The sequence below is a fragment of the Loxodonta africana genome, chromosome 2 (assembly GCF_030014295.1).
Source record: "Loxodonta africana isolate mLoxAfr1 chromosome 2, mLoxAfr1.hap2, whole genome shotgun sequence".
NCBI lineage: Eukaryota > Metazoa > Chordata > Mammalia > Proboscidea > Elephantidae > Loxodonta > Loxodonta africana.
Window position 1 is genome coordinate 146076510 of NC_087343.1, and position 23542 is coordinate 146100051.

The window sequence follows — 23542 nt, forward strand, 5'->3', positions numbered from 1 at the left end:
TGGGGCCCTCAGCAGCTGGGAGAGGAGCCTGGGCACAGAGAGGGAATCACTTGTAGACGAGGAAGTAGGGTTAGAGCTCTCCTTTAGAGTGTTTTAGGGTAATGCTTTGCAGCCTCTTCCGATGCGTTGCTGAGGTTAAGCTCGGGAAACAGCGAGCCCTTTAAGACTATGCCCACTGGGCAAGTCTCGGCCTCTTGGGGGAGTAGAGGGACGGGGCGGGGCAATTTGGCCCCACCCACCCACCCGGGCCCGCCCCCGGAGTCCCCGCCCCGCCCCCGGCACTCGGCCGGCGGCGCCTTTGATGTTCGACCCACCAGCTCCCGGAGCCGCTCAGCCCCGCGCCCGCGCCCGCAGCCCGCCGCAACGAGTCAGCCCGCGGTCCGCCAGCCGCGGTTCGAGCTCGGAGGTCCGGACTCCAGTCTCGCCGCCCCCCGGGCCGGCTCCGCGCCGCGCATTCCCCGCGCCTCGCGCCCGGAGCCCGGCGCCGGGACGGGCGGAGCGCACCATGCCGCAGCTGGACTCGGGCGGGGGAAGCGCGGGCGGCGGCGACGACCTCGGCGCGCCCGACGAGCTGCTGGCCTTCCAGGACGAGGGCGAGGAGCAGGACAAGAGCCGCGACAGTGCCGCGGGCCCCGAGCGCGACCTGGCCGAGCTCAAGTCGTCTCTAGTCAACGAATCCGAGGGCGCGGCCGGGGGCGCGGGGGTCCCGGGGACCGGCGCCGAGGCCGAAGCCCGGGCCGAGGTGAGCGCTCGCCGGCGGCCCGCTCTCTGCCCGCGGCCGACGACCCCGGCGCACTGCTCGCACTGACCCGCCCGCTCCCCCCGCGGGTCCGGGACCCCCATCACTCAGAGCCCCTCCTGTCCCCCGGCCCCATCCCCAGAGTCCCCATCCTTCCCACTCACGGCCTCTTTGGCTCTCCCTTCAGGCGCTCGGGCGGGAACACACTTCGCAGAGACTTTTCTCGGACAAACTTCCAGAGTCTCTGGAGGACGGTGAGTTTCTGGACGGACCGCCTCCCTTCCTCCCGCTAAGGCTCGGGCCTCGGTGGAAGAAGGGGGACGTCCATGACTGGAGGGAGCTAAGGGGGTGTCTTGCCCCCGCCATCGCAGCTCGAGGAGGCGGTAAAAGCCAAGGGGTGGGGGGCGGGTTTCCCCGGCACAGGCAGGCTCGAGTCACTTCCGGTGCCCTGACCTTTATAGGAGTAAACAGACCCCAGCCATCTCTGCCTCCCCTCCTGCCCAGGTGACTGACTAATCCCCTGTCTTGAGAAGAAAGCTTTGGCCAGGGTTCTTTGGCCGAGGGTCAGGGTGGGTGGGAGAGGGTCAAGTGGAGGCCACCTAAGGAAGGCCTGGACTTAGTGACCTCCAGAAACCTCGTGCTTTGGGTACCCTCAGCCTGTTCTTTCTCAAGTCACAAACTTGAAGGGGGACCCTTTGGCAATTCTTAGTTTTTCTTCAAGAGCAGATAGCCTTCAGCTCCAGCATCCTAGGCCGGTGTGTCTGACCCAGCTGTGGTTTTTCCAGGCCTGAAGGCCCCAGAGTGTGTTAGCGGCATGTACAAAGAGACCGTCTACTCAGCCTTCAATCTGCTCATGCACTACCCACCCCCCTCGGGAGCAGGGCAGCACCCCCAGCCGCAACCCCCGCTGGTAAGTGGCCCCAGCAGCCAGTGCCCACCCTGTGCCTGCTACCTCCTTGACCAGGTATGTGAGGCATGGACAAGAAGTGAGTTTTGCCTGCAACAAAATAGATGTGTGAGAATTCTTCGCTGGTCCTTTTACCCGTACACACCCAGTGGGATCTGCAGCAAAAAGAGTTTTGCTGAAGGAAGGGAGCACCCTGGGACGTCCCCCTGCCTTCTGTCTGTCAGCTCTTGTCTTCCTAGCTTGTTCACAAACAGGTGCAAGCCGTCTCCTGGTGCTGGGTGATGCTGAGGTGGGGACTCCTCAAGCAGAGGCAGAGAACTTTGGGTAGAGATCCCCTTCCCTGGGAGGGTGGTGTGCTTAATGTGATCGGAGTGCAGAGCTTTGCAGTTAGCCTTCTCCCACCAAACCCTGAGCCTTGGAGCTGGGGAGAAATGGCAAGAAAAGCTGATCTGGTTCAGATCTCCTGGTTGTGCAGGAGAAAAATGCTCTATTCTGCTGTTTGTCCTTATTGGCTGGCCTGAGTGCGCCCATGCTGAGAAGCATCCTGAACACATGTGGAAAGCAGGTTTCTATGAAGCTGGCTTGGTCTCGAAAGTATCAGAAAGCGTTGCAGAGATGCTTCAAATCAGTGGTGTCGGTAAGGGAACTGTTTAATGAATTTGTGAATTAAATGTTTTTAAGAAGTGTCCGGTGCTTTGAAAAGATTTCATGATCATTCCAAACAATGAGTTTCTGCCTACTGATGTAGATGACCTAAAGTGTGAAGAGCCTACTTCTAGTGCTTTGGAAGTGTAATGTTGCATTTTTTAAAAAATTCAGATTAGTGATTCAGACTGTCCTCAATTGACCTGAAATGGGGAGTGAGCATAGAGCTAGCTAAACTCCAGGGAAGGCTTAGGGGGTTCTGGTAGTCTGGTATTGGGCACAGATGTGAGACCAGTGCAGGCAGGAATAGCAGGCCAGTGGTTCAAATGGTTAGTAGTGAAGATCACCCAAAGGGAGGATAGGGTGGCTGTGCCAGAATGTTTCAGAGCAGGAATGGGGAGAGTTGTTTTCTGAGAGCTTTTTCATGCCGCAGCAGGCAGGAGGTAAAGAGACAGATACAGGCTTCTCTCCAAAAGCCCAGGATGGCAGACTGCCGACTCTAGAATGAACACCTTGCCCTTTGCACCCCCATTTCCTCGTCTGTAAAATAAGCATGTTGCTCTGAGTGGTCTGTATCTGACTTTCTCCTCCATTGTGGTTCAGTATGTGAGGTGATTCATTTCCTTCCAGGTCTGTGGGAGAGGGAGCTTGTCCACTGACCCTGCATACTGATGCAGTGGCTTTCTCCAGAAACACTACACCCTGCAAGAAGGGATGCTTAACAATGGTGGCGCAGTGGTTAAGTATTATGGCTGCTAACCAAAAGGTCGGCAGTTCGAATCCAGCAGCCGTTCCTTGAAAACCCTATGGGGCAGTTCTGCTCTGTCCTGTAGGGTCGCTATGAGTCGGAATCAACTTGATGGCAATGAGTTTTTTTTTTTAACAAGGTATAAACCCTTAAGATTAGATTTGGGGTTGGGTTGACATAACATGCTACTGCCAAACAACTGGCAGCCAAGTTCCTTGGACAGGGGCTTGAGTCACCGTGGTAACCATGACTAGACAAAAGACCCAGGCCCAAGAACATTCCATTAGCCAGGCTCCCTTCCAGCCCCTCTTGACTCTACAGCCATGCAAGGAAAAGGCAGCATTTCTCAGCTTCTTAAATTTGGGCAAGTGGTGGGAGAGTGCCCAGGGAGGGGAGGGCCTCATTTTACTAGAACCGTGTGGGTGATGGGACCATTTGGTGTCCTTTGGCTCCCTCTAGTCAAAGAGTAGGTGGGTGGTGGATTCCAGCAGTCAGATCAAGGGAGAGGGGGCACATACCCCCCGCCGCCTCAGTCATTAATTTTTTTTTCAACGTTGGAGTCTTTCTCAGGCTACAAGAGATGCATTTCTATGTGTCAGGTCCTGTCCCATGGGAGCAAATCCCCTTGCCCTCCACCCCACCCAGCTGCAGCCTCCCACTGAGGGAGCACAGGAGGAGGACAGAGTCGCACTGACTTTCGTGTCCTGGACTCAGTTGCTCCATGGGGCGGGCGGGGGGGGTTGGCAAGGACAACGGCCAGGACTTATTAAGTGATGGTGATACTGGGTGAGGAAGCTGAATGACAGGGGTCCTCATTTAGGCAAACCTGATAGTTACAAATGAATAGCAAGTAAGGGTAGTTGCTTGCATTACTCAAAGAGTTGCATGGACATTTAAAATATGGCTGGGTTTTAGAAAACAAACTTGATTGACCCCCATGTTTTGGGAGCACATTTTTCATCTGATTCAAGTTCATGTGTCTGGAACCAGAAAAAACTCTTAGAGTGAGTCTGGAGCCCCTCGTGGGGGCCCAGAGGGAAAACTGCCCTTGGAGGTTTCTTCAGCTACGCTTTCCTGAGCCCATCTTCGGAGGACAGACAACGTTGCCCAGCCTCTACCCAGAGGGCTTAGAAGTGGGTCCCCCTTGCACTTTGCTTAGCCTTCTCTAAGGGGATCCAAGTGGTCAACAATTCTGAAGATTCAACGGTCAGCGGTTTGATCTCCATAGACAAGTGGGGAAAGCCCATGCCAGGGACCTCCTACCCATGTGTGGGTGGAATGCCCGTGTGGCTACCACATTGGATACCTCAGAACAGACTTGAATCTTGCCAGGAGTTCAGTGTGCTAAATGACCACCTCACAGCCACCTGCCACTGGGCAAAGAGAGATTTTTATTTTCCGAAAAGGTTTTTTTGGTACTTAGTTTCTTTTAAGCTCGGTTTTGGGGAGGGGAAACTAGGTCAAGGTCTATTTCATGACTGGTGTTTGTCAGGCATCTAATATAGGCTTGCAGATAGTTACCGGCCTAGGCCAGTAGCCATTGCTTGTTTTTATTTTGTATTCTCTGCTCTGCTCTCTGAGCTGAGGTGGGGGCAATGAGCTGGTCCCGGGCTGGGCTTTGGGAGAATTCTGGGATGAGTAAGGCATCATTCCTTAAGGAAAATCAGGCTTGTGGATGGGCAGGACTGTCAGTCTGGTGCAAGTCCTCATCTAAAAAAGAATATGAGGCAAAGTTGTTCTCGTGGCCCCTTCTGTGGGCCCCACTTTGAGTCTGTGGCCTGGAAGAATGCTGAGCCTTTGCCATTTATATGAAATGTCCAGAATAGGCATATCAAGAGACAGAAAGTAGATTCATGATTGCAGGGACCAGGGAGATAGGGAGTGAATGCTAATGGGTACGGAGTTTGTTTTTCAGGTGATTAAAATGTTCTGGAATTAGATAGTGCTGATGGCTGCACAACCTTGAGAATATACTAAAAACCACTGAATTGTACATTTTAAAATGGTGAATTTTATGGTATGTGAATTATATTTCGATGAAAAAGAAAATGCTGGATCTTTTGGCTATCGCAGGGATTTGGAACTGTATCTCCCTGTCCCTGATCTCTGCCGCTATCCTGGTCCCTGGGCTTGTCACAAGCCAGGGGCCAGGCATCAGCTAAGTATGGAGGAGCCGCAGTGAGGAGTGGACTCATGCTTGGGCTCCTGGCCATCGAGGTCAGGTTCGGGACTCCAAGGTTTGGGGTCTAGTGAGGGCTATGAGAACAAGCCCTGGAAGAGCAGGAGGGGAGGGTATGAGCAAGGCTTAGGCAGAGGAAGGAAGTGCTGCTGACGCCTGGCCAGCCTGGTGCGGGAGCTTTTCAGAGATGCATAAGTATAGGAGCACCGCCCAGTGCTCCACAAGCAGGGAGCAGCAGTAGGGCTTTGCTTGGGAGGTTAGTGATAGGAAAAGGGAACCATTTTAGGAGTGACCCTGGTACCAGGTTGGTACCAGAAACTGGGCACCCAGATGGACCAGAACCAGGTGCTGCCCCTGGGAGTGGCCAGCTGAGAGGAGGAGGCAGATGAACAGAGCTGGAACCATGCCCTGGCTGGGGGGTCCCGGCAGAGCTGCCCTGGCCTGGGCTATGGAGGAAGAGTCCACTGAGCAGCATCCTAAAGGCTGCAGAGTTGTGTGACTGATGAAGAACAAGTAGGGACTGCCAGGCACATGGGCTCCCCTCTAGACACACCTCAAGTCTTCCCACTTCACCGCTTCAGTGGCCACTCTCCACACCCAAGCCGTTGCCATCTCTCACCCAGATGATAGTAACAGTCTCCTCGAGGGTTCCTCTGCCCTCACCCTAACCCACAATCCAGGCTTCACATAGCAGCCACAGGGATCTTTTAAACACGTAAATCAGATCACATCTCTCACCTGATTAAACCCTGCAATGGCTTCCCATTGCTCTTAGAATAAAGTCAAACCGTTCACCAGTCCATGAATCCCTGGGTGGCCTGGCCCTGCTAACCACTTCATCCTTATCTGTCCCATCCTCCTGCTCTCTCCCTACATAGCAGCCACCTCTGTCCTGGTAGCTTTTATAGTCTTCAGGTTCTTCCCTACCTCAGGACCCTTGCACTTGTTTCCTCGACTTGGAATTCTCTCTCCAACCCTCCCCCACATCCTTCTCATTTCTTGTTCTTCATTCGGAGCTTAACTCAAATGTCACCTCCTCAGGAGGCCTCTACTGAACATCAAGTGAGGTCTCCCTCACCCTCCCTCGAGACCTTGGCCACCTCTGCCTGCCCTGGTAGTTCTGAAGGCTGAGACAGTTGGTACTGCTTTATGATGCACTTGCCACACTTAGACAAGAGGCAGTCCATCTGCCGAAGTATCTCTGAGCCCCGGTTTCCTTGTCTGCAAAATGGGCGTGACAAGCCCTCCTCCCACAGTTGGAGTGAGGATTGGCGGCAGCAGTGCGTGAAAGGTACCCAGTGAGGCTCCAGCATGGGGCCAGGCGTAGGGTGGGGTTTGACCATGCTGATCCCTTGTCCCTCACTGCCCTTGCTTCTCTGGGGTCAGTGGTGGCTCAGTGGCAGGCTCCACGTAGACCGAGGAGTCTGGTGTGCAGGCCCCTCCTCCCTATCCTCCCCAGCCCAGGGGTTCTTGAGAGGGGAAGTGCTATCCCTGGAGCCAAGGTGGGAGCCATAGCCACTGACTTGTCCTGAAAATCCTCCCCTGCCTCCCAAAGATTTATCTGAAAGAGGCTGTTCTCCCCCAGCTGTATAGAAGCCCTTAACATAAAATGTTAGGGATGTAAACTGTTTTGTAAGAAAAAAGGAAAAAGACCTTCATGGACATTAGCCTCTGAACAATTCTCAGACCTTTTCCTCCATGGCCACCCCCTGCATGTACCCCCTCGTGCCCTTGGCCTCATGCTTCCCCTGGAATCTGTATTGCAACAAGCTTTCCAAGTCATTCATTCTCATACACACTAAAGTGGGAGAACCCTGCATGTCTAAAGAGAGCATCCAATAGAGACAGGACCACTGGTGTGGGGTGCACATTTGTAACCCCCCAGACAACACCTGTGTTATTTGTAACATCCCTCACGAGGATTCTAGTTTGCTCTCAGGTTGCCTTCAAGTTCTTCACCAGTGAGAATTATGCGGTATATTAGTGACTTCTTGGGTCCTGTGTTGATTGTCTTCCTGGGGCATAATACCCAAACAGAATTAAGGGGTCGAGAGGTAGGAAGAGTCACAGCATGTTGGCTCCCTGTTGTCCCAGCTTGCTGCAGGTTCTGAGCCTGTGACTGTGCCCAGTTGTTTGCAGTGTCTGAGCACAGCCAGCATGGAGCTTGGTCTTTGTTGTTGTTATTGATGATGCTTTGTTCTGGAGGTGGGTCCTGGGACCTTGAAGTTATTTTGATGAGTATTTTTTCCCTTAACAGGGAGGCTGTGTGGTATTGGCTGTGGCATTTGAAAAATCCGCAGCCCCTCTCTAGTCGGTCTCTGCTCTGAGGGTGGCTCCTACCCCCTCGATGCCTTTCAGGGCCTGGAAAGCACCATGAAGGAGGCCCAGCCTGCTGACCCCTGGTTAGAGCCTAGCTTCCTGCCCCACCCTGCCCCCGAGGGCAGGCTGGGGTGGCTGCAGTTTTAGGGCAACCTGTCTGCTCTGAAAGGCACGGAGAGACAGCTCAGTGGGCTGGAAGGGGCATTTCCAAGGCCCAGGGGTTGATAAAGGGCCCTGGATTGCTTGCTGGAACCCTGGTGTTCTCCACCAGGGTCTCATTGGGCCAGTTTCCCCAGCCAGCAAATGGGGTATTCACAGCAGCCCTGCCCTCCTCCCCAGTTGCTCTGAAACTCAGATGTGAGTGGCATTAAAGGAGAGGGGGCTTGAGGTGAGGGTGATCCCTTGCCAAGGCCACCAGCAGTTCCATCATCTCTGGGTCTCCTAAGACCACACCCTACCCTGTCCCTGTAAGAATGAAGGTTTAGCTGAGCTGTAAGCAGGACGCCATGGGTACAGGTTTAAAACTGCATGACCACGGAGGCTAGGGTGGGCTGGGGTGAGCTCAGAGCCTCATGGAGGGGAGAGGGAAGCCACAGCCTCCCTGAGTCTCCTTGAGCAGCCACAGTCTTGAAGCCATACAGTAACACTCCCACATATCTTGTGACTGGCCGCTTCCTGCCTCTGTGTACAAACAAGACTCTGTTAGAGGAAACAGGTGTTTTATCAGGTCACCTGGGCACCCCTGCCCCCAACGGTACAGTTCATAGATCTTTGAGTAATGCTCTCCTTCTGCAGGTGGGGCAGTAAGCCCAGATCAGGGAAGGGACTTGTCCAAATCCCTTTAGAGGAGTGGAAGGGGAATGCATTGAGTCTGGAAGATCCACCCTCAAACACCATATCTGTCACTCCTTGGCTCTGGGTAAGCTACCTAACCTCTCTGAGCATTAGTTTTCTCGTCTGAAAAATTAGGATAATGAAGATACCTACCTTTTTGGGTTACTGTGGAACAGAAGGAGATAGCATATGTGAAATACTTGGAATAGCACCTAGCACATAGTAGGTGCTTCATGAGTGGAAGATTTTGGTGGAGGGGTTGTCAACACCACGTATGAACACCCCCTTATAAAGGATGCTGTGCCAAGAAGGTGAAGCACTCCTGAAGCTGAGGCTGGACTGAAACCTTTGACACTCTCCCCTTCCCCAATTTGGCAGCCACCTCCCCTAGAGCAATGCCTAGAGGACAGCTGTCCTGGCCCACTCTTGACCCTTGGGCGTTCAGCTGGTCAACAGCAGAGTGCCTGCTGTGTCTTGAATCTTGGGTCCAGACCCCTACTGGCATTTACTGAATCCTTCCTGTACCCTTGCCCTTGGCACAGCACAGAGCAAGAGGCTGTCTCTTCCCTTCCAGAACTCAATCCTGGCAAGGGAAAGAGTCCAGCCTCAGGGTGTGTGGGGGTGTGTGTGTGTGTCAGAGTCAGCTTTGAGGTTCTGCCTGAGTCAGGTAAGGGACCCAGTTGAGGGAGAAAGGCCAGTGGGGTCAGCCAGGAAGCCTTCCTGAGGAAGGAGGGCTTGGGCTGGCATAAAGCATGTGGAGGTTTGGCCAGGCAGAAAGTAGTGGGGGAGGGCTCTGGGTGGAGGAACGCTTTGAGCAAAGGTGGAGAGGCAGCAGTTAGTCTGTGTCCCTGGTCACTGGAAGGGCAGAATGAAACCCAGGGTCTGTGGGTAGTGGGAGTGTGAGATGAGGCTATAGAAGAAGGGCTGGCACTGAAGGCCTGGTATGTGACTTTGACATCCAGGCAACACTGGTTCCGGAGCCTGGGAGCTTCTGGTGGGCACATGCAGTGTGTTGGCATCCTGGAAGGGCAGGGCGGTGCCCACGGCAGATGGTTTGAGTTGGATATGGAGGGCTGAGGCAGGCAGGGCCAGCAGCTGGGCAGGCTGGAGCCAGGGAGACACGGGGTGGTAAGGGGAGTGCCAGCAGGGCCAAGGGAGGGGGCAGGCTTGAGGTGGGGGAGACTTTGGTGTGCTGGCAAAGGCAAGAGTGCCTCAAGGTGGAAAGTTCCATTTTCCCCTTTATTTGATTTGATTCTCACAGTCTCTCCAGGATTGTGAGTGTAGGGTTCTGGCCCTATTTTCTGAGGAGAACTGAACCCCAGAGGTCCAGTTCTCGTCACATTGGTAAGTCAACCAAGGTGTGAAGAGCACCTCTGAACAGTACTGTCTCTAGCAGAACTATGAGGCTCTGGGCCAGAGGTCTGGAGAGGGTCTCTGAGAACCTGGGACATTGTCAGCTTCTTCCTTCCATAGTTGTTCCATCTCGCAGAGCTGTCATGCTTGGACTTGGGAAACCACCTCCCTCCTTTTTAAAGGTGTGGCCTGTGTCAGCATTGGCCTGTAGTCTCCCACTGCAGCCTGGGTGGGTTTGACCCCTCTAGTCCTGCTGGAGCATGGGGACTCCTCTTGGCTCAGTCGCCCAGTAATGGGTGTCTGCGCTCAAAGCAGCTAGGACTGTTCCTTGCTGGATGAGGGCCCTGGCCTTGGGTGGCTGACGTGGGTGTGGGTCTGGCCCTCTCCATGGGGAGGCTACCCATGCAGCCTGTCCCACCCATGGAGACAGCCTGCCTGGGCCATGCCAGCAGACACCAGAGCGAGACTGGTGACACACAGGCCTTCAACCCACGGCCCTGTCTCCACAGCCAGAACTCCCTGGAGATCAGAGGAAGCAGACGCTTTGCCAAATAAGCTTCCCCCTAATTCCCTTCTCCCCACCCCCATTCAACTAACACAACCAACTGTCTCTCCAAGGGCAGGAGAGCTGTCTGGGTCCCACACTGCTTCCAAATGACGCATGTGCTGCAGCGTCACCAGGAATGGATAGGGCCCAGGGAGCAGTGGGCTTAGGGATTTGCATGGTTACAGCTGCCCCCACTCTCCCATGTCTGAGCTGACTCAGGGTTGGTTTCTAGCCAGTGGTCACATACCATCCCCTCCTAGAAAGCCCAGTTTGCCCTTGAGGGCAGTGAGCTGTGATGGGGAAGGAAGCTGGAGGACACCGGGCTACCTCCTTCCCCCATTGTGTGACTTCGATCAAATCTGCTAGCCTCTCTGGGTCTGTTTCTCCTTCTCTAAAGTGAGAGTGGTGATCCCTGACCATGCAGGTTTTCTGAGGTTCAGATAAGTGTTGGCTGGATAGGCGTGAGGAGGCAGGATGGCTGGGCCTCAGTGGGTCTGCTGGGCAGCTCATTGCAAGGACTACTCCAGAGCCAGCCTCCCATTGGCAAGAAGGGGTGGTGGGGAGGAAGGGCACAGGTGACGAGTATCTAGGCTGGGAGATTGTGACTAACTCTGACCTGGCTCCAGTGGCAGCAGGCCCAGCCTCCCTGGCTGCTGGGCCGCCATCTGAAATGTATTACCCGCATTACCGATGCTTTGTAAACTCCACATCATTCAGCCACATGAAAGCCTGGGGCCTAAAAATAGCCACTCCCAGAGGACACCCTACATTGGTGGGGCTCAACTGACCCTGGCATGCATGCCCACCACCAGGCCACCTCCCTTACCGGGGAGCCCCGTCTGGCAGGGCCATACTTGCCCACCACGCTGATGTGGGCAGTGACCACCTCAGGCCACTTTATCTGGGCATAGAGCTCAACCAGTTGGTCAGGGCTCAGGCCCTGAGGCCTTACCCAGGGCAGGCCTCACCTAGGAGCCAGGAAGAAGCGGCTAGAGTGGTGGTGGTGGCCCCAGGACCCCTTCCCCAGCCCCATCCATGCCTGGACTGCCCATGAGTAGCTCACTGGGACACCAAGGCCATCATCTTGCAGATGAGGACAGAGGCCTTGGGAAGGGGAGCACGAGAAGGGGGATGGGGTCCAGCCTAATGAGGACTTGGACTTGGTGGGCAGGAGGGCCACTGGCTGGTGTGCTAAGGACAGGGCTGCGCAGCACCCGCCAGTGTCCAGCAGAAAGCCAGCTCCAGTAGGCAGGCAGGGCGACCGTGGGTCTCTGGGCTGCTAGGGTTGACTCTTTGCCCTGCTTTCTGCGGGTTCTCTCTCCTATGGTCTCTATGACCAACTGCAAACCACTCTTTTCCCTAAAAATAAACATGCTTATGGGATTGGGGGAAGCTTTGTAGCTATCAAAGGAAATAATAGGGTGTTTAAGAAAATTACATTGCGTTTTAAATAACCAGCATGAAAGTCATTAAGTTTGAAGTTTCATTCAAATCAGATGGCTCTGTGGCTGTTCTCCGTGGCCAGGCAGGCGGAGGGGTGGGTGGGCCCTCAGAGATGCTGAGAGGCGGCCTGCGGAGAGCTTGCTGCTACAGCCACGGCCTAGGCGGGGCCAGCTCTGAGGCCATGCCTGGCTGCAGCAGCCACCCCAGAGCTTGCTGGCAGGCTTTGAAGCACTGTGCGGCCCTGGGAGCCACCCAGCTGTGGTGGGTGACCCCCACGGGTCGGGGGGGGAGGGTTGCCTGAGTCTGCAGGGTGTGGGGGCAGATGAAGCTGGGAGAGCCAAGTCCACAAGGGTTGACCGCCATGTTGGGGAGGGGGGTTTCAAGGATGACAGTTTGGATCGGAAAGTGATCGAAAGGATCTACAGAGCTAGGGCCACATCTGTCCCTTCCACTGCTGGATTCTCAGTGCCCAGCACAGGGCAGTGGGTGCTAGTATAGTTGTTGAAAAATTCATAACAGACGCAGCAGTAGTGTGTGTGTTGAGCACTTCCTGAGTGCCAGGCTTTGTGCCAAAGGCATTTACTCGCAGTGCCTCCTTAGATCCTTATAACAAGCCGAAAAAGTAGGTACTATCATTGCCCTCATTTTGCAGATGGGGAAACAGAGGCTCAGAGAGGTTAAGTCAGGATTTAGACACGGGTATATTTTGCCCCAAAGCCGGTGCTCCTCACTTCTCTGCTCCATTTGGTCTAAAAATGCCTTGGAGATGGGGCATTGCAGGCGGGGAGTCTGAGTGTTCCTCCCACAGCCTGCTGGGTTCATGAACTTGACACTGGATCCCTCTGGCCCCAAGGAAAGATGGCCTCTCACTGTCCCCTCCTGGGGGTGACCTCACAGCTCTGGGCCAGGGCTAAAAGGGCTGAGTTTCTTTGTTGGCAGATAGGAGTCTAGGGTTTCTGGAACAAATCTACCTAGAAAAATTTTTATAAGTGACATTTTAAAATTGAATCAGGTTTGAGGCATGACATGACAGAAGGTAGGTTCCAAGCTGTCTGTAGGTGAACGCCTTCCTCTTTCTAACTTTGCCCTGTCTCAGCTCAGCTTAGAGCTCACTCTTTGACCTCTCTGGGCCAGGCTCCCGCCTCTGTATGGTCCAGGGCTGGGCTAAAGAGTTTTCTAGGCCCTGAGTCACCGGGAATGGCTAGACTGAGGAAGCTGAGGGAGTCCTGGGGCATGGGTATGCTGCTTCTTCCCCACCCATGGGAAAGCTTTCTGCTAGCCCTGCGGGACCATTTTGAGGGCAGTTTCTTTACTGCTGCCGTGTTCTGTCTTCTGCCCATCACTCTGGTCATTGCAGGCCAGTCAGGAGTAATCAGGCAACAGTCCAAGGGAAATGGAGGGCTCTGGCCCTGGATCTGGCACAAGGGCTGGTATTCCTGAAAAGTCTACGTCTAGGGATGAGCTTAGGAGTCCTTGGGTGGTACAGATGGTTAATGTGCTTGCCCATCAATGGAAAGGTTGGTGGTTCGAGTCCATCCAGAGATGCTTTGGAAGAAAGACCTGGCAATCTACCTGTGAAAAATCAGCCATTGAAAACCGTGTGGAGTACAGTTCTACCCTAACACACATGAGGTCACCGTGAGTTGGAGTCTACTCCACAGCAACTGGAGGGATGTGCTTGATTTGTTTTACTTATTTTTCTTTTGTTCTTGCTGATTTTGTTTTGTTGTTCGTTTGTGACTTTGGAGACCCCATGTGTTATAGAGTAGAACTGCTCCATAGGGTTTTCTTTACGGAAGCAGATCACCAGGCCTGTTTCTTCCACAGTGCCGCTGGGTGGATTTGAACCACCAGTCTTTTGGTTACCAGCTGAGTGCAAATCATTTGTGCCACCAAGGGACCTTTTTTTATTTTGCTCCTAATGAATTTTTTTTTTTAATTAGCAAACTCAGATACTAACTCATTTAACTCTCACAGCAACCGCATGAGATATGTGTGTTTACGGGTGGGGAACCTGAGGCATCAAGAATATACTTGACTTGCTCTACACAGCTAGTAAGTGCTGGAGGTGAGATTTGAACCCAGGCCCTCTAAATCTGTGTTCTATGCCCTTACCATCAGGCTATAGTGCCTCACAGGCAACATATACAACTATTCGTTTTTTTAAAAAATATTTGCATGTTATAGCTATAGCCAGTTCTCTTGCCTCCCCCTCCCTATTCCTCACTCCTCAGTAGCCCCTGCTCTGAGTTTGGTGTTTCATCCTCTCCCCTGTGTTTTTATACTGTTACACCCAGGGGTGTGGTTAAGTGTGAACCCCTCTAACCTCATTAGGGGCTCTGCTTCCAGACTCCCCTGTATCAGTCAGTAGCCCTGCCCTCCTCCCTGCGCCGACACTGCGTATGAGGCCAGGGTGGGAGCACACAGGTGCCAGAGCTCCAGCAGCTCTTTTCCATCCCTTGTCTTATTGCCCTCTGGATCAGCCACTGAACTGAGTCAACTCAGAGACCCAAGGGCCTTAACTGGCAGTAGCTGTGAGGGTTAGACCCAAGTGAGCTTCTTGGGGCCAGCACAGGCAACTGAACAGACCAGGTGACCTGCAGACCCCTGCTTTGTCTCAGAGACTGGCTGGATTAAACCGGGGCAAGAATGCAGTCCCGAGTTCTCCGGGTCTCCTCCTCGCTCTCACCCTCAAGGCACTGCTGGCCCAACAGCCTTCTCAGCCCCCATCTTTCTGAACTCTCCCAGCTCTCCCTTGGAGGAAGCATGTTTGCCTTTCTAGACAAGCCCTAGCTAAAGCCACCCCAGCTTCTAGCGGCTGTCCCACCCATCCTGTGGCCAGATCCTGTGGGAAGGATATCTCTCACGTTTCCTTTTGGCTATAAATGACTGAGAATGCAAGCTCCCCTCGAGGACAGGGTGCTTAGCAGAGTCTAGGTGGAGATGAGAGCCACGCTGCTAGTTCGTTTATTCCAGGAACAAAGGTTCTTGGCAGAGTGTTGCCAGCAAAAGTGGTGATTCCTGGGCCCTGGTAGGCTGGAGGTCTCAGGCTGGCAGGAAATCTGGGAACTGCTGGTCCGGGACTCACATGTCTGTGTGGTCTCCCTGGTGGCCAGCTGCCTGTGAGGCCTGTGGCTGAGTGATAAAGGTTATAGGCTGAGAACCCCAAAGGGCTGGGTTCAAACCAAGATCACTACTTGCTGTGAGACCTTAGTTAAGTCACTTAACCTCTCTGGGCTTCATTGTCCTCATCTGCCACACACACGTTTGGGAAGATTGGTGGGATTTCTGTGGGCTGGTGGGACTCTGCAGAGTGCAAGGCACACAGTTGGCAATTACTACTGGGTGCTGCAAACTCTAAATCTACACCCCTGCTGTTTTCTTCCCAGGGGAACAAAACCTCTGAACGCTTCAACCCCTCCCTTCCCAGAGCCTTGCTTTCCCTACTGCCAAAGACAGGCTGATCTCTGAGGTTGTATGCAGGGCCTTGGCCCCAGTGGGCTCCTGGGTGGCTGGGCTCTGAGAGGAGTTAGAGGAGTTACTGCCTGGGCTGGGGAGTTCCCAGCGGGCTCCTGGGTAGCTGTGCCCTGAGAGGGGCTGGGTGAGTTACTGCGTGGGCTGGGTGGTGCCCAGCCAGGGCTGCTGCAGATCCCCAGACAGTGTGTCGGTAGCATCAACTAGCAGCTCAGCTGCAGCACCTCCCGGAAGCTTATATTTTCCTCTAAAAACATCCTGTCCTGAGGGGCGTTCACCTCAAATAGGAGGAAGGAAAATGCAAGTAAACGAATGCATAGAAACCACTGGCGGCTGTGGGCCACACCACTCAGCTTGTGGGCTCAGCTAACTCTGGGGGTGCCTGGGGGCTGGGCTGGGCCTAGAGCAGGCCTGTGGTTTGCCAAGGCTCCATGCAGGTACTCCCAGCCTAACTTCTGCTGTGGCAGGGTCTCATTATCTGATGTCAAGGCCAGGCGGCTGTTGGAAGGGCTGCACATACCTGGCATGCAACCATGGCAACAGTGCTGTACTGGCAAGCAGGACTGAAGCCTTCTGGTCCACCAGGGTGTGGCCCAGCCATCCTCCAGCCCTTGCAGCTCTGCTGGCCACACGGCCACGGCTCTGTGCTCTGCGGTGGGCGTCTGGCACAGGGCGTCCTGTATGCTGTGGGCGGGGAGCTTGTGGCCGTCCTCTGGAGAGCACCATGTCCTGGGCAGCTGGGCCCAGAGCGGGGGTTGAGGGTGGAAGGGCATGAGAAGGGCTCCTCCAGCCTGGCCCTCTTGCAGAAGTGGGGTCTGGGAGCCCACAAATCAAAGCCCAATTGACATGCAGGCAAGTTTACTTGGGAAGTTCGGGGGGGCCTGCATCCTGCTGGAAGGTCATTCTCGTGTCCTCAGCACTGAAGCATATTGGTGCTTGACAGTGGTCCCCAGCTCCAGACACAGAGGTCTGGGCCAGCTGGGGGGCTACCTGGTGGGCCCAGAGCTGGGAGAGGAGCCTGGAAGAACTGATCAGGGCCAGATTGGATACTGGAGCCCGGGTGGGGGCTGACAAGCCTGGCTCCTGGCAATGCAGGGAAGAAAAATGAGACCGCTGTGGGTCTGTGCAGGGGAGGTGGGCCAAGGGGCCATGTGTGAGCTGAAGCCCAGTCTGCATTGTGCTTCCCAAGATGTGGGCGCTGATATGGGCCCAGGCCTGCCCAGGGAAAGGGGCACTATTTTTCCTAATTTTTTCCACAAAGGCGCTATATGGGCTAGTGGTGGACCTGGTTTTGACCAGTCATTCTGACTCCTAAAGTATTGTAGGTAGGAGCGGATAGGGATACGAAGGTAGAAGGGAGGCTGAGGGGACTAAGGTGCAGGCAGGACGTCCCTGACTCTAAGCAGCGGCCTCCTAACCTGTGTACCGCTGTGGCCCTGCACCCAGGCCACCCAAGGGGCTTTACTCAGGGCTGCTACAGTCTCCCTAAACACTGGCTCACATGGAGCCCCCATCCACGTGCACCAGTAGTAGAGACCCAGCCTTGAGGGTCCAACCTGAACTCACTGAATAAAAACAGTGCAGAGCACAGTCCAAGACCTGAGGGTGGGTATGGGGCCAGACAAGTAAACAGACAGCTAGAGCATAGAGGGGTCAGGGCTGCCATGTGGCACCATAACAGGAGACCCCAGTCAGCTGGGTTTCCAGGGGGAAGTCCATTTATGAGGAGGCCTGGGAGGTGCATGGGAGTTGGCCAAGCAAAGTGGGGGAGAGTGCTCCAGGCTGAGGACCATTTGGTCCTTGGCACAAGTAGCCCTCTGGGCTGGAGTGAGAAGGGGGAGAGATAAGGGTGTGGCTGGCTTCATCACTGAAGACCCCAGAGCCCATGAAGGGGCCCCATGCATTGACTTTGCTGAGGGCTGTGTAACTGAGGGCACTTTCTCAACCTCACTGAGCCTCCCTTCCCTCATGTGTAAAACAGGTAGGATAATGCCTGCCTCGAAAGGGTTGTCACATGTGGCATTTACATGACTCAGTCTTACCTCTGTGCACTTTGCAAACAGAACAATAACCTTCTAAATAGCCTACCTTTCTATCCACTCAGCTTCTGCCCCAGAGCGAGGCCTGGATCTGCCATTCCTTCTGTGGGCTTGTTCCTGAGGGCCTCTCCCCAGCTCTGGAGCAGGCATCAGAACAAAGCCCTCAGGAGCCAGGCACCTGAGGAACTCCAAGTCCCAGCTTGGTGGCAGATGAGTGGGTGGGGGCACACTGAGATTCTGGGGACACCGGGAGTCCTCAAGGCCTTAATTAAACAAGTCTATAGAAGGTCTGGAAACCTACCCTGGTGGTGTAGTGGTTAAGTGCTATGGCTGCTAACCAAAGGGTCTGCAGTTTGAATCCACCAGGCGCTCCTTGGAAACTCTATGGGGCTGTTCTACTCTGTCCTATAGGGTCGCTATGAGTCGGAATTGACTCGACGGCACTGGGTTTGGTGTTCTCGGTTTATAGAAAGTCTACTGAGCACAAAACCTAGAGAGACAAACAACAAGCAGACTCAGGGACTCCCAGGCAGACCTCTGCACCTAGTGGGCACCTCCACCTGCCGGGCTGGCAGCACCTCACTCAGGTCAGGGCAGGCCTTTCCAAGGATGTGACCCTTAGACTGAGGTCAGGAAGAGAAGGAGCCAGCCTGGCAAAGGGCAGGAGGAAGTATCGGAAGTTGTGGGGGGAGGGAGGAAGTAGTGGGTGAGAGCACTGAGGCAGAGAGATCTGGGCACCTGGGCAGAAGAGGAGCAGGTCCTTGTGGCTGGGGCATGGCTGGGCGGGCTCTTCAAGGGTGAGCAGGGAAGATGGGAGTGGGGAAGAGGTCTGGTGGAGGGCCTTGTGGGCCATGTCCAACTATCTCTCTCAGGCAGCTCCTGATGCCAGTTGGCCCCTGGAAAGCAGGCAGGCAGGGAGTATGGCCAGAACCCCCATCCCAGGGGTTCCAGAACCTGCTGGAGTGTTTTTAGGGCCAGGTAAACACTGTCTCAGGTAACCCTGACCAGCCAAGTTGAAGAAGGGAGAGATTGGGCTAGCCTTGGGATGCCCTACACCCCGCCTCTGTTCCGTTCACGACAGGGCCTCTGCCGTATAGCAGGTAGAATCCTGGCTCTGCTACTTACTAGCTCTGTGACCTTAGACAAGCGATACTTATCATTTTTCTGTGCCTCAGTTTCCTCATCTGTCAAGTGGGGATAATAATAGGTCTGTTGCGAGGAGTATATAAGTTAAGCTCTGTAAGGTGCTCAGAACTATATCCTAGCACATGGGAGACTCTCAGATATTATTAGCAGATGCCCTTCTCTCAGCCTGAAACATTCTTTTGCTGAGCACATAGTAGGAACTCAATAAATATGCCCTGAGAATCCTGGGGTGTGTGTGTAGAGGGGGTGTCTCTCCTGGCACAGTCCCCTGCCAGAGGAGGCTTCTTGGGAGGGCCTGAGCTACCTGGGCCTGGCCAGGCCTCACCCCACCCCGCTTCTGGCTTCTAGAGGCCAGAGGAAATGGCAACTTTCTTCGCTGGGAAAGTGTTGTGGGTCTTAGGCGATTGGGGGTTTTTAGAATCAACCGTCAGAGACGAGGGAGTTTCTCTGCTGGTGGTGGCAAGGGCTCTCTGCATGCACAAAGCCTGCAAGCCGAGGGCCGAGGGCCGCTGCGGTCTGCAGGGAAAATGCCGACTGTGTTTATTTTTCACCTGAGCCTGCAGGAAGTGGGGGCCAGGCGGGGGCGCAGCGAGTGGGGGCAGCCCAACCAAGGCTCAAGTTCAACTTCAGAGCCGAGGAGGCCTTCCTCAGGAGTCCCCGTTTCCACCTCCTCCCGGCCCAGACCTGCCTTGGTTCCCTTCCTAGCTGTAGCCTGCTGATCAAGAGGGGGGTGTGCTGAGGCACCAGAGGGAGGTATTTCCAGCTATGCGCTAATGAAAATCTCTCTGCGGAGCCAGGACCACCTTTGGGACAATAGGTTTTAAGTCATCGTGGGGAAGAGTCTTTCAGCAGTAAGAGCAGTGTGATAACAGGAAGGACTGCCTCTGCTGGGAATGAGCCTGGTCACTAGGCATCCAACAAGATACTAGACAAACCCACTGGTGGAGAAGGGAGTAGCTTTTGTACCAGACGTGGCCTGCCAGATGGGTCTGACTCCAGACCCCTTCCGGAGTGACGAGGTCTGGTGGTGGGCAGCAGGGAGCCACAGGCAAAGTCTACAGCCCTGAGGGCAAAAAACAGGGACCCCGGAGTGTTCTGATCAGGTGGAGCCTCAGCAAGGGAACTGAGGCCCAGAGAGAATGATGGACTGCTGATCAATCACTCATTCATTTATACAGCCCACCACGTTTTGAACCCTCATTGTGTGCCTGGCTTTGTTCTTGGTACCCTGCGCTCAGAGATGAGAGATGAGGTTGTGCCATTGAGATGCTTGGTGCCTGGTGGGGACAGTCAAACCAGGCCTGCCTCCTTTCCTTGGGGGGTTGGGCAAGGTCACCATCAAGGGGAGGGGAAGGGGTGGTTTAGTCACCCATATATATGCCAGGCCCCAGGCGACCCCACCCTGTTGTCTGGGCGGCCTGGCCCTGGGACAGCCTTGTGCTGAGGCCCTGGAGCGGGACGTTCTGCAAGCTGAGGGGGGCGTGGGGCACCGGGCTGTGGGCCAGATGGTTCCCCCTGGCTACCACCACCAGGCACAGGGAGGGGCACTAACAAGTGAGGCTGAGGCCGCCTGCATGAACGTGGAAAGGGCTGGCCAGGCCCTCAGTGCCCTGCCCTGGAGCCCTGGCCACCGCAGGGCCTCCAGCTGCTGGCGGGTTCTCTGCCCCACCCCTGCCCACCCAGCACTTCTCCTGTGGTTTGGCTGGAGACTCCTGTTTAACAAGGCTTTTTCCCAGTTCCCAGGGAGGCTGATAGACAGGACGGGCCCACTGCCCACCAGGCAACTTCTCCCCCTCCCCCGCTTCCAGCCCGTCACCTGCATACGTACCAGGCGAATGGCTGTAGGCTGGGTTCTCTGAGGTTTCCTACGCCCAGCCTGAGCTGTGCTAGAACCAGGCCTCAGGTAGCAAAGCTGGACCTGAGCCAGCCAGAGCATGGCCAAAGAGAGTCAGCCCTGGCCCTCCCTCAGGCAAGAGGGCTCTCCAGGGCCTCCTGGGCAAAGCTGACCCTCCCCAGAGAGGAGTGATTTACTGAGAAACATGCTGTGGAGCAGACCCCTCAGCTCTGGGCAGAGTGAAAACTATGGGACTATCTTCCTAGACTGGCACCTTGGACCCTAGCCCTGCTCCTAAGGCTTGCCCACTCCACCAGCCAGGCCTACAGTCCTGAGTGCTGAAGAGCCAGGAGCCAGGGCTGGATGGCAGGGCCTTCTCTGAAGCAGGAGCTTAATCTCAAAAGTCCCTGGATGTGGAGGGGCCTGTGGTGTGTGTTCATTCCACCTTTTGGGCCAGGCTCCAAGTGGAGAACGGTGGAATGGTTTCCATCAGGGTCCTTCGTTCTCAAGGGAGTGGGTCCTGAGGCGCAGTCTCCGTGCCTTCAGCCGCCACAGGGCCTCGTCAGACCTGACGCTGTCCAGGAAGCTTCCCCGCCATCATAGGCCCTTGGCTCCTGCTTTTTAAAACTCTAGGATAAAGCAGGAGTTTTGCATCTGTGACCACTGAAGCACAGAGAAGGAATGAGACTGGCCCACAATCCTGCAGTGAGACAGGGCCACCTGTAGTCCTAGATCAGGGGGATTATCAGCCCATTTTATAGAGGAGAAAACAGGCTTGAGTGGACCAGAAGCCATGTTTGTCTGACTCTAAGTCCAGCGTTCTCTGTACCATGGAGGTGAACTCCGGGAACAGCAGAGAGGGGTAATAATGGTGGCAAGGATATACCCAGCATCAGAGTTTGCTGAGGAGGGCCTGCTTCAGACACTCTTATTTCCAAGTCATTTCACCTCTCTGGACCTCCGTTTTCTCAGCTGTAAAATGGGGACAACAGTACTGATCTCAGGGTTGTGAGACTCATTCACTCAACGAATACTTGTTAAGCCCCTATTAAGTGCCAGGAGCTGTGTGTGTGAGGTGGCCAGTTAGTTAGGGTGGTCGGGGAATGCTTCTCCGAGGTATCATTTGAGCTAAAGTCTGAATGAAGATGCCTTGTACAGATCTGGGAGAGGGGCAGTCCAGGCAGAGGGAAAAGCAAGTGCAAAAGTCCAATGGCAGGAAAAAGCTTGCAGAAGGGAAAAGTCAGCGAGGCTACAGCTGGGCTTTCCACTTACTTCACATCGTGGCCATTCAGAAAACTACCGCTGGAGTTAATGGAGAAGGATGCTGGAGGCTGAAGCACTCATGGGAAGTCCTGGGTATAGTGAGTGAGGAGGAGAGTGGAAGGAGTTGGGGCTGGTGGGGAGGGGGGCCTGGTCACACAGGGTGTTAGGGCCCAGGTAAGGAGATAGAATAACACCTAAAATGCCAATGATGCAGTGGGAGGCCACTGGAGGCTTGAGACAGAGAAGTGGTACCATCAGTTCATGTGGCTGCTGGAGGGGACCGAGGGGGCAGGAGAGAAGCAGGGGTCCAGTGAGGAGGCTGCTGCAGCCATCCAGGTGAGACATGATGGTAGCTTGGACTTGGTGGGAGGTGTGGAGGAAGAAGTGGTTGAGTTCTAGATATACTTTGAAGGTAGAGTTGTTGGGATTTGCTGACACGTTGGATGTGAGACAAGGAGTCCAGGATGACTCCACGGTTTTTGTCCTGAGCAACTGGAAGGATGGAGTTACCATTAGCTGAGGTGGGAAAGACGGAGAGAGGGGTTTGGAGCAGGAAGCCAAGAGTTCTGATTTGGGCATTTTGACTTCGGGTGGCATGTCAGACCTCTAAGCAACATTGTTGAATAGGCATTTGGAGAGTGGAGCTCCTAGGAGAAGTGGGGGCTAGAGAAATCAATGTAGAGCCATCAGATGAAGATGTTATGAACCATAAGCCTTGACGAGGGCACCCTAGGAGTGAGAGTAGGTAGAGCAGAGGGCCGATCTCAGGTCAGGTAAGGTCAGGAAAAGGATAGGGAGCCAGAAACAAGGCTGAGAAGTAGCCATGAGTCTGGAGGAAAACCAGGTGAGTATGGTGTTCTGAAAGCCAAGTGAAGAAACTATTTCAAGGGGGGAGGGAGAAATGAGTTGCGTTTGATGCTGCCGAGAGGTCAGGGAAAGTGAAGACGAGAGCTGATCGCTGAATTCAGCACTATGGAAGTCATTAGGACACAAGCCGACCAGTGACGTGATGGGGCAAGAGACTGGGCTGGGTAAGGGGGGAGAACAAAAGCGAGAACCAGAGGCAGCGGAAGTGGACACCTCTGCTGTACAGGGCAGCAAGCCATGAGGTAGAAGCTGGGGGAGGTACAGAGGGGAGAAATGACAATCTGCTTGTATGCTGGCAGGAATGAGTTGGGGCTTGCAAGGTACACGGCATGGCGCCTGGCATGTGGCACGTACTCAGTATATGCCGGGTGTTCACGTGTCCACACACCCCACCATCCCACAGCTGCCCTGGCCCACTCATCTCTCCCTTACCAGCTGCTCTTGGGCCAGAGGAGCCTGCATTCCACCACTCCCCTCGCCCCACCCTCATTTCCCCCTACACTCCCAGTCTGCCACAGTTTTGTCTGGGGTCAGTGCTGAGGGGTAAAGAAAAGAGTGACATGAGCCTCCCCATCTTGCCCAGGAAGCCTGGCTATCCCCTCTGCAACCACGACAGGAGGGTCACAGCACACAGGCAGGGACAGCATGGCCTGTCATCCCCGTGCTGTCACTCCTGCTGCCGTCAGTTGAGCTGCCAGGCGGGCCTGCCATCTCCCAGGGAAACTCCCTTCACATAATTACACCAGGATTTGAGGCCCAGCACTAGGGCACAGGGAGAAGCACTGTAGGTAGCATTTCTCAGGGATTCCTTTTCACCTACCATGGCTCTTCAAGACAAATGAGGGGCTTCCTCTATGCCCCTTCCTCATTACCTGGCAATTGAGTAGTGGAGCTCTAGGATGTTGTGTCTTCATGCTCACGACCACCCTATGATCATCTCCATTTTATAGAGGAGGAAAGGGGTGCTCAGAGACACCAGTAACTTCTCTAAGGCCACACAGTAAATCGTGTCAGAGTCAGGGTTCAACGAGGTCTGCCTGTCCCCTCCGAGCTCACAGTGGACAGCCCTCCCTGGGGCTGACAGAGGGAACACTTCCCTGCCTTGCCCCAGGCCACCAAGTGGCGCTCAGAAAGGGCTGTGCTGCCAAACTCATGCCAGCCTCAAAGGAGTCCCCAACCCTATTGAGACATCAACACCATCTGCC

At 54.8% G+C, this 23542-nt stretch overlaps 1 protein-coding gene and 1 long non-coding RNA gene across 9 annotated transcripts in view; one reads left to right on the plus strand and one right to left on the minus strand.

Moving 5' to 3' along the window:
* LOC111750868 (uncharacterized) overlaps positions 1–1191 on the minus strand; it is a 59093-nt gene extending 57902 nt beyond the window's left edge. For 3 of the 5 annotated variants that reach the window (XR_002785926.2, XR_002785925.2, XR_002785924.2), the window contains exon 1: positions 904–1161. This is a non-coding gene — a long non-coding RNA (uncharacterized LOC111750868). Of the gene's footprint in view, positions 1–903 lie in introns of all 5 variants that reach the window. The other 2 variants (XR_010319328.1, XR_002785923.2) reach the window with 2 other exon arrangements.
* TCF7 (transcription factor 7) overlaps positions 419–23542 on the plus strand; it is a 33349-nt gene continuing 10225 nt past the window's right edge. For 2 of the 4 annotated variants that reach the window (XM_010590634.3, XM_010590646.3), the window contains exons 1-3: positions 419–742; positions 927–993; positions 1525–1649. In XM_010590634.3, coding sequence (XP_010588936.1) covers positions 506–742; positions 927–993; positions 1525–1649 — 429 coding nt within the window. In that variant the 5' untranslated portion in view covers positions 419–505. The remainder of the gene's footprint in view (positions 743–926; positions 994–1524; positions 1650–23542) is intronic. The other 2 variants (XM_010590624.3, XM_003404492.4) reach the window with 1 other exon arrangement.